We start from the raw sequence: 15,871 nt of genomic DNA on the forward strand, positions 1-15,871 counted from the left end.
GTAATAATCCAAAATCACTCTAGAAAATATACTTGCATTTGTTATATTCATCAACAGTTTAAAAGCTTTTCCTCTGAGACCGTCAAGGCACTGTAGCCATTTTAATGTCCTAGGTTTTTGGCAGTGTAGAGAGATGTACTGTATAATACATAAATACAGAGAGACACAAGGCAAAGGTTTGGTATTTTGGCACATGCACTCTGTGAGGCAGCTTTGTGGATCAGTCGTGTGTGTGTGTGTGTGTGTGTGTGTGTGTGAGATCTTGTCATCACAACGACTCAATGCTGTGATGCATGTCACTGTGTGTTAAGGCTTGACTGACCTATTTGGATTTGACACATTTACACTCCTCTTACTGTGGACCCAGGGCCAAAGTTATACCAGTGCAATCAGTGTCTATGCAGGTTAGCTCTTTGAATGGTTCATATTCCAGTACACAGAAAATGTTTTAAAGGTGACATTAGGTAAAGATTGGACACTGATATGTCTCCAGTCAAATCCCTAAAGCAAATGGCTCTAAACACCACACAGGCTGTGTTTTTCTCTCTTATTTCTTTGTATGTTTTACAGTGATCCTGAGGCACTATTTGTTTTCAGGTTGGCTTAGTCTTTGGTTTGCGTTGTTGTCGCTTAGCTTTCTGCGTGAGTCTCTGATTGCTTGAGGAGTGGCACCTCTCGCTCGGATTCCTCCAGCGCTCGGGCCGCACTGTGAGTGTCTGAACTGAGATCTTGAGGTTCCAGCTGAGACGCCTCCGCCCTGCAAGCCAACGGCAGCTTGTCGGCCTCCCGGCTCATCCTCTCCTCCTCCTCCTCCTCCTCCATCTTCATCCTTCGCTCCTCAGCCTCTATCTCCTCCGTAGTGGGAATGGAGTTCTTCTTGGGTCTTCCCTTGGGCTTGGTCGGGGCCTCGTGACCTCCTTTGAGCACCTAGAATAACACAGAGACGACGTTGTTAGCCGACTGCTCCCGGTAATAAATGGCAGCAGCAGTCAAAGGCAATGCTTTCTATTATAGTAATTAAGAGAAGACATATTGCTGCTGGCCGCCCCCTCGTGCACTCATTCATCTTTAACGATTTCGCACTTTTTTTTTGTTCTCTGAATTGTTGACCCTTCTGCCAAAGTGTTTGCTCACACTGCCGTCATCAGAGGTCACACCTCACACTGCGCTTTGTCTTTACACACCCTCTCTTCCTGCTAGGCTGCGACATTACATTTGCTTCTCTCACCAACATTGCATTGAGCAGTTGGTTAGCATGTAAAATCATAGAATAAGCTCTGATCCCTTAATGACAAAAATAAATATTAAATAAATACAAACATGTAACCTTCAGTGGCACATATGAGGTATTTAGAAGACTTTTGGTTCATCAATTTTCCGTTCACGTTTGGCCTAGATCTGTTATATGGATCATGTACAGAGCAACTGTCTTGTCTTTCAGGGTTTTCTCTTATAACAGTCATGAACCACTATGGTTTAGGAAGATCACATTGAGCATCCAACTTGATGAACAACTACATTTATGTCACTCTGCACTGATTTCATGTCATTCACAGATGTAGTATCTGTTCATTCACACGCTCCTCAAAGGGCCGCATTTCTGTGAGAGAAGTAATAAGGTCTGGACAGGAATTAGAAGAGGAAACATGCCAGGCTTGACCGTGGTGCTAACACTTACCATTTTCTTCCACTTCATACGCCTGTTTTGGTACCATGTTTTCACCTGGAGCTGTGTGAGACCCAGTGTCTGGGCCAGGTCTAACCTGCAGAACCAGAAAGAAAAACAAGCTGCACATTAGACATAAGACTTTTCACACACCTACTGCCGATTATTATATTAATAACATGTTTCTAAAATCCATTTGAATCACTTTTTCAAAAAAGCTGCAGGTTTCATGCCAGTCTACCAAAGACATCATATCGTAAATGTATTCATTATATACATATCATAGTTTGAGGTCACCAAACGCTCATTGGTTTCATGTTATATCATTGTACAATTCCATTTTAATTAATGACTATGTTGTCGTGGTTGGTACAGTAACAGCATTAGAGCTGCCTGTGCTCTGGCCACAGCTAACAACTGCTACGCTGCAACAACTAGTGCATTTGATTTACTTATTCTAAGGTGGTATTAATTCAAACCAAGTTTTTATTTGTTTTTTTAATGCGTCTTTCGTAGGGAAATCCTTCCATTTTCAATTTGCAAATCAGATTTATTTTTACTGATTATAAATATCTCATTTCAAATTTTGTGTATCAGTGCTTTCGTCTCCAGCCCATTTTGACAATACCACTGATAAATTATTATTTGGGTCAATGTAATCTTTATAATTTCATTTTTTAGTCCCAAGCATTGCAAACTCAACCTCAGCATACATTACAAGACTTTTCCAACAGCCTTAATTCTGTCTTTGTTTCTCGCAGTGAAGCCGAATTGCTAATAGCTGGAGTTTGACACTGTACATCTGCAGCTAGGGGAAACAGTGTTTGAAACATCCGAGGTCAGTAACCCAATCACAGCTATTGTAGCTGGATGATTCTCAATGTTTCCACCACATGTGTTGATCCATGACTAATAGGGCTATTGGTTGGTGGGAAATGTGATAGCTCAGGAAGGGGACAGATAAAGTAAGCAAGGCATTTGTTAAAGGGAGGAGCGGCTTTCGAGATGTTTTTCAAATGAGATTTCCTCTTCCCTGCTCGTCTCAAAGTCTTTAAGAGTCCGATGAAGGGTTTCTCTTACCCTCCGACCACAGACTGAAAGGAACCGAGCTTCATTTGATGGTGAATGTGGAAGAGGAGACAGGGAAAAAGCAGTGAATCTAAAAAGCAGAGCGACGACAAATCCCTGAGATTCATGGGATCATCTACACAACCCTATTCCTTACATAAAGAGCTGCCAGTGTGTGTGCCATGACCTGGTCTCAAGCAGGGCGGCGACCGAAGGTGAGAAAAAGTAATTGCAGAAGGAGAAAAAAACATCCCACTTATGTATGCTCTCTAGTTCTCAATGGAGGGAAACCACACACTTGGAGAAACTGTATTTTGAGTTACTCCCTCTAGGCAAGACCGCCATTTTGTCCCAGTCTCAGACCTTTTTAATGAGGGAATCTTGGCTCCAAATACGCTTTAATAATAATAATAATGATGATGATGATGAGGAGGATGATGATGAGGATTAAGGCACTGATTATTATAATTGGAAACTCTGTAAAATCATTATTGCTCTACGATATAATTAATTGTAGATCTTTTTTCCAGGGATAATTTGGGTTGTGGTTCCTGCTGCTCCCCCATGTCTTGATTCCAGACCGCAGAGTTCCCAGGGCCAAGAAAAATAAGTTATCTTTGGATCACAACAAACCAAAGTGGAGCACGTCACACCTTTTGATGTGGGGTTTTAAATGGGGGGGATTTTCCTCCGTTGATGTTTTTCCAAAAGCAGGGTATTTAATTAATTTTGAACACAGTGTCAGAATCAGATATTTTGACAGGACACAGTATTTTGGCACAGCCACCCGTACGGTGGTTGGTTTTGATCAGAGTTGTGCTTTGCCTCGGGGCTTCTGCTGTAAGATGAGTCATGGCACCTTTCCAAACGAGTGCAGGCATGCCAAGATGTGATATATTTAATAATGCATCGTGGGAGTTTTTCCCTGCGGAGGAGGACGTAAATAGCAGGACAAATAATTTTGATTTATTCTGAATATGCAAATGTCTTTTCAGATTAGATGTGGTGAGCAGATATGTTGCAAAGAGGGTGTGAGTGTAGTCATCATGTGTGAACATATTGTACATGAAGTTTTTAATCACTATAGATTCATACTACTGTCTATATACTGTTTCATATATGTAGTAAATTGACATACAAAGTAAATACTTTACTAATGGACTAATACCAAACTAATTGCTGGGTTGCTCCAGTTGTGTTGTTGGAAAAAGCGTGTGAACCTCTGTCAATCTGGAACCAGATTGGAGGTGTGGCTAACCCTAACCCTAACCCGAAACATTTTAAGTTTGCGGTTTGCTGCCAATGTGAACCATGCATAGTAAAAATAAAGAGATCTCATTTGCATAAAGCTGGAATGGGTTACAAAGTTTAAAGAGCATATGAGGTAAGAAATCAAATAACCAGATAGAAGATAAGTTATTTTTGCTCCTGAGTGAAGGTTGTTTTTGAAATTATTCTTTGATAGCAGAGACACACTTGACAAACTGCCAAAGATTTTACAAATCTGAGCTATCAATTACATGTTAGACCTCCTCACTGTGTTTTAACAGTGCGTAAGAATTATATCAATATAGTTTGGGCCCGTGTTATATTACTATAAAGGAAAATTTAATTTACAATAAATAAGTAAAGGTTAATGTTTGGTTGCCCAGCCCTAAATTCAGCATTCACAAATCATCATTTATGGTTGCATGGAGCAAATCGTCCATTGAAGGACACTGAAAGAACGCATGCTGTACTCCGAGAAAAAAATTATGCAATCCCTGTAGTTTGCAATAGAGCAGCTTGACACTGGAAGTTGCTAATGAAATTTGTACAAAAAAGTTTTGTGGACTGATTACATTGACTTTCAGTTGTTTGGAAACAAATGTGCAGCCGTACCTGGTGTAAAAGGTGTTCTGCATTCCAAGATGGAAAGATCAACACAAAGGTGAAGCACAGAGGAGGGAGCCTGAGAACTTAGGCCTGCTTTGCTTCTACACTTTCTCAAATCAATGTTATTGTATTTTTATAGCCTATATTCACAAATCACAGTTTGCTTTAGAGCTTAACAATCTTTACAACGTGCAAAATCCTCCCTCCTTCCCACTCAACTAGGGTGAGGAAAAACGACCCAAAAAACTCTAACAAGGGGATTAACACCGAAAAGAGCACATCAACAAAACAACTTAAATGGAGAGGAGTCTAATGTGTTTAAAGCAATTATGCAAAAAGAATATGTCTGACCGAAAGGACGGGATGTGGTGGTGCATGCAGGTGGGCGTGAGCTCCGATGATGAGCCTGAACATTGCAGAATGAGTAATTAATGGCTGAGCTGAAGCACCAAGAAAAGTTCGGTCATTCCTCCTGAACATTGTGCAGCGCAGCTACAGGAGCTCCAGGAAGCTGCTGCAGCAGAAAGAGGTCTGACCAGTTACTTCATCACTTACTTTTTACAAGCAGGACAGCATGTGATTGTTTACTGGGTGTGCTCAATAAAGACACAAAAGATAATGACAGCTTGTGTGCGATTATCTTAAAAGCCTTTTGTTAATCTTTACTTTTGACTTCGATCAAGAACACATCAGATTTTATGACAATTTATCACAGAGAAACCAGGTACTTCTAAAAGGGTTACATAGTTTTTCTTTTGCTTTCCACAGTATGAAACAACACATTTGAGTAACGTGGGTTCACAAGCTGTTTTAAATTCCTAGTGCGTATGTGAGGGGAAGCTTTTTACAACATTTATGGTCCAATACTATTCTGGGTTAAAATGGAAAAGTGGCCTGCGGGCCAAATATAAAAGTAAGACGTTCAATAAAACTGGGAAAATATGGGCCAACCTCATGTCGGGTCCCAAAAATGACCCAGAGAATGAAAGTTAAGACCGAGACCGACAGATATTAACATGCAGCTTACTTCATCTTATCGTGGAGAGCTGAACGTGCTTCATGTGCACCTGCACATGTGAGATGATTGGCAGTAAATCAATGTAATACATTTGTGTTTGCTTTTGTTGGCTACCGTCCCCGTTTCCTTGAATAAGGCAGTGTTTCTTTGTTGGGGCCTTTTTCTTAAAACGTTACTCTTGTCTCAACTAGAATGCTGAGGTAATGTTCTGGCTTAGAGAAATTCACATTACATGAGACGTTCCCCCCATGGGATAAATTAAAAAAGAAAGAATATGATGTTAGTTTAACCACTGCGCTATAATTGCACTTGTGGCTTTATGAATGTGTGCGCATGATTGCACTGTACTTTCAAACTGCTCTCTCTCTCTGCCAGGTATGCAGGTTATCAAAGTGTCACAGTTGAGTGACACCTATATGACTGGTAGCTTTCATGTAGAAATCTAATAACTGTGAGGTTGGTTACATTTAACACATCAGCGGTTTGTTTGCTTCACTGTGACTTAATCACAAAATAATTTAAGTTAGCTATGAGGTCAGCGCTGTCATGATTTAGTATATGGCCTTATGCAGAGTGTTCTTTCAGTTGACAGTGTGTGGGAGCGTATGTGTTTGTGTGTGTGTGTGTGTGTGTGTATGTGTGTGTCTGTGTGTGCGTTTTGATGACTATAATCTACCTAATCCAATCTACCTAAATCGTTTTCAGACCTGAACTCTGGAGAATGTCTGGAGAATCAGGTCCGGACTTTCACACAAGAACAACACAGCAGGTGTTCAGGTGGGGGGGGGGGGGGGGATTTAACATTCAGCTGCAGAGGTCACATGTCACAGAGGTCACATTTGTTTCACCGAAAGCTCTCTTAACATCTTTGTTGGTGTCTTCTACGTGTATGGATCCACTTTTTCATTCTGAAATATTTGTATTCTTTTGTCTTTTTCCAGTTTTGCGTCTGTATTGTGATAGAAACATTACCGACACACCCACTTGCTCACAGTAAGACCTCTGGAGCTTCTCCTGCTGTTTTCTCATATGAGCTCATTGGTACGTTCTCCAGAGTTTTTAGGGCTGTGGCTGGAGAAACTCCTGAGAAACTCCTGAGAAACTCCTGAGAAACTCCTGAGAAACTCAAGACTGTCTGGACATTTGCAATCTCACGTGCAGCCCGTCCGGAGAATATCCCGAGATTCTAAAGAGGTCAAACTAGGTCTTTGTGTATCTATCCTCTATCCCAGGGGTTTTCAACCGGGGGTCCGCGGCCCCCTGGTGGTCCGCGACGGTATTGCAGGGGTCCGCGAAATTCGCTTTGATACTTTTCCAGATTACTCTTGAATATCGTGAAAAATATCTAAAATAATATAAAGGTGCTGGTGATCATGAGGTTAAACTTAAGTAGGCCTCAATTGTTTGTGTGATATTGTATGATTATCATTTGTGACATATTCTGCATTACTTTGTCATCTTCCCTCTTCAGTTGTAGCCCCAGTTTATGTTGATTGTTATTGATCACCGTTACTTTAACGTTGTCTCAACATGTCAGCTACATGTCTGTACATTTAAGTCATGAACATTATATATTGATGAAGCACTGAAAATCTACGTTTTAGTTGTTTTGTTACACAGATTTTTCTAGATTTGTTTGAGGTTTTTAAGTAGAAATATCTAGATTTGTTTGGGGTTTTTAAAACACACACATGCACACACACACACACACACACACACACACACACACACACACACACACACACACACACAAGTAGGCATATCAGTGGGCCACGGATGACTTTCTAGTCAGAATGGTGGTCCCTGGGACGAAACCAGCTACAAAAACCCTGCTCTATCCATTCAGATGTGAGCGTTTGAACCACACTGACCTGTCTGGCGTGGAGAGGTACTTCTGCTTCTGGAACTTCTTCTCCAGGCCCATCAGCTGCAGCTCGGTGAAGATGGTGCGGCTGCGGCGTGGCTTCTTCAGGCGGGGGGTGCTGCGCTCCGTCTCCGACTCGCTGCTGATGCTGAGCGGCGTCTGGCTGGGCGACGGCTCGGACCCCCGCGGATGCTGAGGGGAGAGCAGGGTCAGGTGCGAGGGGACCCCGCCCGGAGACTGTGGCTGGGGGAGGTGGGGGGGCATGTTGGGAGGCTGCCGTGTGATCACCGAGAGGAGCGGGTAGGCCCGGAGTGATGAGGAGCCTGGAGGAGCAGAGACGATGCGTCAGATGACAGACACAGAAAGCAATGCATTAAGGTGGAGTGGATAAAACACAGAGGAGGAAGATTATGTTCTCCTTCTGATTCACAGTAGGTTTTTAGTGGGCTCCTCTATCACCTCGGCTGTACAGTTATCGACCGGTTGTAATTGCTGAGACAGCTCCATTTTTAATCGCACTGTTTGCTGTGGAAGACGTTCTGCTTTTGACCTCCTCCATGTAGAGGGCCGTGACCTCGATGACGCAGGCTGTGTTTTACACCGCTTCCCCTGAACCCCTTCAAATGAATGATTATTTTTCAGAGGTTGTTAAATGATAACTGGCTTGCCAACACAAAACCACAAGCGCACACCGAGAATGACAAAATCACACACACACACACACAAATTCAGACAGACTGAGCTGCAATAAAACCCCAAAAACTAAATCAAACGCTGATGAACTAATAAAGTTTTTTTTAACCCTCTCTCTTTTAATAGTCTCTCCCCCTCCTATAAATGTGCACAGTCATACACAAACACACACACACACACACATCTTTTCTCTTTATCAGGGCAGACAGAAGCAGCAAGACGCCAGAATCAATAAAAAGTAACACTTGTCTGGAGCCGAGGCGGGAGGGAAGGAGACCAGGAGGTTGGCCGGCAGGATGTGGCGGGTCAACCAAAGTGAACATAATATCTGCCAGAAAAAAACTCACAGCATCAAATATAAAAAACCAATCCGTAAAAAAAAAAAAAAGGAATTTACAAGCAGCAGGCCCAGCACAGCTCACACTGTAATGCACCGTCTGATAAGAGCACACACAGTTGGGGGGATTATGGAAGTAGAGGAGGAATACTGTATATAGAGTGAGATAAAAAGGGGGACAATGGAGCAGAGAAAATAGGAGGTTGTCACACACACACTCACACTCACATACACACTGCATGTGTTCCTGTGCGGTAGATCTTTCCCCCTAATCTCCTCATTGACCGTAACAGACAACATAAACACTTGGACACACATGGAAACCTATTCCCCACAGCAGTCTTTAGGTCAGCTGCAAGTTTTCTGTTGTTCCTCTCTTTTTTTCTCCCAGAACATATATATTTTAGCACGTGTGTAATAAAGCAAACTGAAAAAGTCAGTAAAACCTACAGTATATACGAATTGTGCAGAAATAAACGCCACAATCAGATGTAAGTGAATCCTGAGGAGTCTCAGAGCTGCAGTTGCTCTCTGCACACATGCAGACACCAGACACTGCCTTGGGCTCATCATGACATCATAGTAAGGCACTGAGGTCATCGGTAACCCTCCAGCATTCAGAATCCTGCTGTTGCAACAGGTCTGAACAAGAAGACCTCCTCACTCTCTCTCCGCGCTTATATTGCTTTGAGTTTTTCTCCCAGCACTTATCTGTATTAATGTGAGATTGTCTGATATCAGTTGATCAGTGGGTTTGGTGCATGAACTCCTTTTTATGAGGGATTTCACATGATTGTCAATGGAGATGTGATTCATGTATTATGATAAGACACCATGAGTGAGAGGAAACATTCAAAACATGAAACAAACTGCCAAGCAGCCCCACGTGGACGGGCACTATGAGGTATTATAACACCCCATATATCACATCAAAGTACAGTCATTTTCTGAATTATGTTGGATCAACTGTGGGATGGTGGAAGATTTGATATTCTGGGAGAAATCTTGGAATTCTGGAAACGTGTTCAATTAGATATCAAAAAAGTTTTGAGTATAAATTTGAATGTATGGATCCAAAACTTTTGCATACCAGGTATACTCTTTGAAAGCCAGACGGCCAGACATTTAAGTTGCTTAATGAAAATTCTGATCTTAATGAAATGGCTTTAATCTCCTGGTGAAGGCCACAGCCCCTCAGCATAATGCAATGGAGACACAGAATAAAAAGAGCTCTTTATTTTGATTGAAATTACAGTGAGACTACAGATGAGACAAGACAGATATAATAGCTTAAGCTACGACAGAGATCTAAGCACCTTGTTTTTAATCTTATTTATACAAGCGTCTTTCATTTCCTTTTATTTATGGCTCCTTGTATCAGAATTGTAAGTCCTTCTATTTGGTTTAGTGGACTACTCAGAGATAAGTCAGGGGGCACGCTCCACAAGAGAAAGCATTGAGATAATCTTGCTATGTTTATACCTCCATATGTATTATGTCGTATTATCTGTGGAATAAATGAAAGGTTTTTAAAAAAGAGAGAGATTTGTGGAATGGCAGCCACAAGAGTCAAGTGAAAGTGTCAGTCACGTCTGCGTTTGTCTTCGGGACCGTCAGGAAGCGTCTTGTCAACAGCGAGCTTGAAGTTGTCTCCGGACAATCCCTCGGAGGAAGTGCAAGAGAGGAGGAATAAAGACAAAGTGAAAGAGAGAGCGAGCAAAGCGAGAGAGAGAGAAATGTCAGCCCTCGTGGTGACTTTCCACTGACGGCGAGAACGTCTCTCTCTCTGACATGTTGACAAGTGCCAGAGTCCTGTCAATAATCTACAAATAAACTGTTTTGAGTGTAGCTGCAGCCGGGGCCCATGCAGAAGGCACACTGATACTCTTGATAATCACAGTGGGAATGTGAGGACTAGCACAAGTGCTTCTTGGAAACCATTACAGAAGACATACCTGCTAAGAATAGATCTAAGAAGAGCCCTTTGTTAAGCTTTCCTTTTTCATACCAACAATTGGCCAACAATTGTTCACATAGTCGTTGTGGCGTAATCCTCATTTGGTAGACCACATTTTTATTATTTGAAATGGCCGTCAGGGAACATTTTATATTATTTTTACACCTGCACGACAGATTCATGCAGTAGCTTTTCGAAGGCACACTTTCCCCCCTTCACTCATCTGTTTCTTATCCCTTCTTCTCTGCCTCTTTCTTTCCCAATGGGAAGCTGAAAGCGGATGATTCACGGCTAAGCTACGACATGTGTTTGTGAACTTTTGCCACGTTTTGGGTATAAACCGCCGGTGACAGCTTGAGAGTTTTTCTCAGTTAAACAAGTTTTTGTTTTTTTTTCTGCCTTGCCCTTTTGAGTGTGCAAATAAAACGCTGTGAGAGTGGGAAGGGCAACAGGCCATGCAGCTTCTATATCTGTCCTGACTGATTTGCTTTAATTAGAAGAAGCATTCACCTTCGGGACATGACGAATTAGACCGATTTGATCGTGATTTCAACAAATCAAGAATGTCTTGCTGACTTTAATTGTCAGTAGTTTCTCAGGCGCACACCGGCAAACGTCTTTTAAAGGACTTGTGTTGAACACGAGCCTTAACTGTTTAATGTGAAACCCAATCCGCACAGGTCTTCTGTAACGTAAACTGCTTTTAGAAAAGATTTATTACAAATCTTTTGACGCAATAGCGAGAAAAATCTGATGGCCGCTAGGAAGTGACGAGTAGATGGTTGTCGAGCATTATCTTTTACTGGGGGTGGAAGCCGTGCACAGGTTTTGTCTTTGTGTATGTGTGTACTCTCCTGTGTGTGTTGACGTGGGTGTAATCAATCCTTTCAAGACGGCTTTGTGCTTAATGGGAGGCTTTATTGTCTGCAGCAGATTAGGGTTTAAGATGCGATGAAAACCCTTCTTTTTGCTCACTTAGATTTGTTTAAGCCCTCAGCCGGGATACTGAACCACTGAGCGCTGGCCCTCAGGCTGCACACACTCCTCCTTTTTCTCCTGTTTTTTTATTTTTCATCAAGCTGTCAGGTGAGATTATACCTCAGTTGATCCTAATCTCTTCGCCTCCTCCAGAAAACACCACTAAAAGCCCTGCCCTTGGTCCCGCTGAGAGACAGGACTCAAAATGAAATATTATAACCTGCCATTACGTCACTCGCTGTTCAGCAACAGTTCATCGTCTCCGATCCGGCTCTAACTGACAAGGGAATCAACTCCACGACAATTAGCCAGTGTGAATGTGCTAAATTAAGCTCGGTGTTCCGCCACTCATATATAAAAATAGACTGGGCGGCCATAGGAGAGATGAGAAAAAGAGTCAGACGTAGGAAAATGCAGATGGAACATTACGCTGGGTGGCGCATCACTGATAAACAACAAAAAGAGCAACAAGTGGATTGTCATCAACTCCATCTCACAAACATTATTGCCATCACTGTCTTTCAGCGGCCTCCACTGGCAGCAGGAGGTTATAGCACCACCTTCCTTTTTTTTATCCAGATGAAGAAGTCAACTTTTTATTGTTGAGGGAGCCACAGCAGCAGCTTGGGGGCCGGACGCCTCCCTTTCGGCCCTGGCCCCTGTAAGCCTGCCAGCTTCTATATCCAGAACTCAAAAGCCATTGATGTTGGGGAATATACTGTGTCTCACACCCCCGCGGCTACAAATAAGTGGTGGGCACAGTGTTCTGATATGCACCGCAGGTCACTCTATCCATCCCAACAGAGGGGTGCCAAGGCCCTGCCACTGTGCCCTCTAGCATGTACGCCTGTCCATATTGGAGAGATGAGGGAATAGCTCAGACCTATTTTTATTCACCCGCCGCTGTCATCATCAAATTGCAGTGGCTATTATTTCAGACTTTAGGGCAATTATCCTAATGGTTACTGGAGCGAGCAGTAGCCTTTGAGTTGTTCGGATTTATCTGTAATTATAATTAAGAATCAATCAAGAGGTTTTGTTTTGACAAGGTAACAAGTGCTGTGCCAACTGAGCTTTGTTTCGCTATTTCGGTCACCTATCTCTCTATCTAACCGTCATTCTGTCCATCTATCCATCTATCCATCTATCCATCTATCTATCTATCTATCTATCTATCTATCTATCTATCTATCTATCTATCTATCTATCTATCTATCTATCTATCTATCTATCTATCTATCTATCTATCTATCTATCTATCTATCTATCTATCTATCTATCTATCTATCTATCTATCTATCTATCTATCTATCTATCGATCAGTCTGTCTGTCTGTTTGTCTGTCTGTCTGTCTCTTTCTCTATCTATCTATCATATATCATCGATCTCTCTATCTCTCTATCTCTCGATCTCTCTATCTCTCGATCTCTCTATCTATCTATCTATCTATCTATCTATCTATCTATCTATCTATCTATCTATCTATCTATCTATCTATCTATCTATCTATCTATCTATCTATCTATCTATCTATCTATCTATCTATCTATCTATCTATCTATCTATCTATCTATCTATCTATCTATCTTTTTATTATCTCTCTATCTATCTATCATATATCATATATCTATGTCTCTATCTCTCTCGTTACATATATTATCTATTTATCTATCTATCTATCTATCTATCTATCTATCTATCTATCTATCTATCTATCTATCTATCTATCTATCTATCTATCTATCTATCTATCTATCTATCTATCTATCTATCTATCTATCTATCTATCTATCTATCTATCTATCTATCTATCTATCTATCTATCTATCTATCTATCTATTTATCTATCTACCTATATATCTAACTATCCATCTATCTATTTATCTATTCATCTATCTACCCATCTAGACATACACAATTACAACCCTCTTGGTGAAATGGATATAAAGGAAAGCATTACACAAAGTATTAAAAGTTTTGATTAGTTTTAAAGCAAATGTGATTCATCTAAGGGATTTTTTGTTTGTTTCCTTCCTTCAGTTTCTCCAGTATTAATCAAGCTACATAAATGTGAAGTATAGTTTATCTTTTATCAGTGTTTTTACAGAGTGCTGCTACTGGCAATGCACCGTGAAATCCCTGTTTCCTGCTCACAGCTCTGGGTCACATATACTTCTATGTGAGATTAACAAGATACAATCGTTCCGTCTGCAAATGTTCAGCAGCAGCTAAACTCATTAGGCAAAAAAGGCCTTTGATTCAGCAACAGCCACATTAATCACAGCAAATGATATCAAATAGACTAAAGGCTGCAGCACAGCTACCAGAGGCATGTCGGAGTGAGATTTGACTTTAGCTTTACTTACTATCTCACTGATCCTTTCTTTTTTTTCACTGAAACTACACTGAAGTTATCAGTGCAGGAATTTATCATCGTGCCCTCAAGCATCACTGACATTCACTGACACTTCGATTGTCAACACTTGAGCTGCTGTGATTTATAAAGTTTAGAGTGAGCCGCTTCAGGAAGAAGCAACAATCATTGTTTTTAATTTCTTTTAAATCTTCTCTATTACAAGAAAATTAAATAGTGATGGAAACAGGGGATGAATTTAAGAAAGGACACATTGTAATAGGATGCATTGTAATAAATATAAGGATGAATATGTGTATTTGCACACTTGTATGCACAAGGAATTATGATTTAAAAAAAGTAGAAATGACAACTTTATCTCAGCTCTCAAAATGTGCCATTACATTATAACCCAAAATACACTGCAGCGCAAAAGTCTTGAACTAAAAATCAATAATATAACTGAGATAACACATAAAAGTGCCAAAAGTTGAGCAAATAAATAAACACTTATCATTAACCTTTTTTTGAAATATAAATATTTAAAATAAAAAGAAGATTTGTCTTACCAGAACATGAGTGGAGAGGCTTGGGCCGGACGATGAGAGAAGGACACACCGAGTAGAGAGAGAGCTTCTCAAAATAATCACAAGTCTCCTTGGAGAGGATTTCGTCTATCATGAACGTCTTGTAGCGCCGCCTGGCCGCCTTCAGCTGGCCGGGGGAGGAGAGCCTCAGCTCGGCTTGACAGTGCATGATCGGCCCCTGAGCGCCGCGCCGGTACCGTCCCTGAACAGAGCTGTCTGTCGGTGATATCTGTCTGTCTGTCTGTCTTAGGTGCACGTTGACCCGCGTGTGTGTGAGTGTCGGTGCTGGAGGTTCAGGCGTTTAGAGGAGTCATGGTTTCATGTGTGAGAAGCGGTGCAGCTCGCCCTGAAGTGTCGCGCTGACGATCAGCTGCCTTGAACTTGAGCTGCGCACAGCGCCACAGAGGGAATGAAGTGAGAGCTGCTCACACCCACCGCTATATAAACCGTCCCTGAACGCATCTCTGCTGCTTCTTCTGGAGCCATGCTCTCTCTCTCCCGCCCTCCCTCTCCCCCTCTCTTACGAGTACACTCATGTACTGTACACGCACATGGCCACCTCCCAAATACTCCCCCATACACTCAAATAATTAAACACTCTCTGTAGATTTATTTATATTAATTAACCCTAAAAGTTGTTTTTAACCAGAATAATGAATTCATATTAATTGACTCTAAAAGATTTGGTCAGGATCAGGTAATGTTTTTTTTAGAATTAAATCAAATGCAATCAATACAAATACGTCATTTAAAACGTATTCCTATCATTATCAAAGTTTCAGATCAAATACATTAAATATACTCTGTGGTAGCTTATTAATAATGCATTGAGAACATGGGATTATCCAGTTGTTTATTTTTGTCGAATGATTTATTGGAAAGATTTATCTTGATGGGTTTATAATAAATTTATAACTGAAATTCTTCTGATAATTTATTCTCGAGTGTGCTTTAGACATTGTATCATTTAATGATTTTCTTGAAATTGAAAACCCCATTGCTTTCCCTCTTATTCCCCATTCACATATATATAATATAAAGAGGATTAGGCCTTTTTAAAGAGGTTGTGTCATGTGTCGATAGCAGCACTGGGCAGGTTTATACCAACGTGTAAATGAATAATAATTAGTAATTAAGAATAATAATAATGTGTATTTATTGCTGGATTAACAGCAAGAACACCAACATTATGAGCACCTTCCCCCAGGAGGAAAACATCCTGCTGTTGAAGTCCTTTTTTCTTTACCTGTCAAACAAGCTGCTGTGTCGTCTTGTAATTCATCATCCTCACGACATGAAAGTGCGCGGAGTTTCCGACAGAACTGAAGACAAACTTCGGAACGACTTTCAAACAAGATGCGCACTAAATCCGTGTTTTAGGACAATATGAGGACAAGGACACACACAAACTTTGAACAACATCACAAGTGTCAGGCAGATCGAATGAGTCAGAAGAATTAAAGTGAGGGTATAAC

At 41.2% G+C, this 15,871-nt stretch overlaps 1 protein-coding gene across 1 annotated transcript; it reads right to left on the bottom strand.

Moving 5' to 3' along the window:
- Positions 1-630: 630 nt before the first annotated feature.
- barx2 (BARX homeobox 2) lies at positions 631-14,565 on the bottom strand. Its single transcript, XM_061073759.1, has 4 exons — positions 14,379-14,565; positions 7,499-7,814; positions 1,679-1,763; positions 631-927 (listed from the first exon to the last, which is right to left on the bottom strand). Exons 1-4 carry the CDS (start codon positions 14,563-14,565, stop codon positions 631-633), a joined length of 885 nt encoding a protein of 294 aa, XP_060929742.1.
- Between the last annotated feature and the right edge of the window lie 1,306 nt (positions 14,566-15,871).

This window comes from Limanda limanda, chromosome 6 (assembly GCF_963576545.1).
Source record: "Limanda limanda chromosome 6, fLimLim1.1, whole genome shotgun sequence".
Classification (NCBI taxonomy): domain Eukaryota; kingdom Metazoa; phylum Chordata; class Actinopteri; order Pleuronectiformes; family Pleuronectidae; genus Limanda; species Limanda limanda.

Excerpts from the sequence above, each read along its gene's own strand:
- barx2 (XM_061073759.1), bottom strand. The coding sequence starts at position 14,565 with ATGCACTGTCAAGCCGAGCTGAGGCTCTCCTCCCCCGGCCAGCTGAAG. Across the intron at positions 7,815-14,378 it reads GCCTCTCCACTCATGTTCTG|GCTCCTCATCACTCCGGGCC; the intron begins GTAAGACAAATC and ends CTGCTCCTCCAG. Across the intron at positions 1,764-7,498 it reads TACCTCTCCACGCCAGACAG|GTTAGACCTGGCCCAGACAC; the intron begins GTCAGTGTGGTT and ends CTGGTTCTGCAG.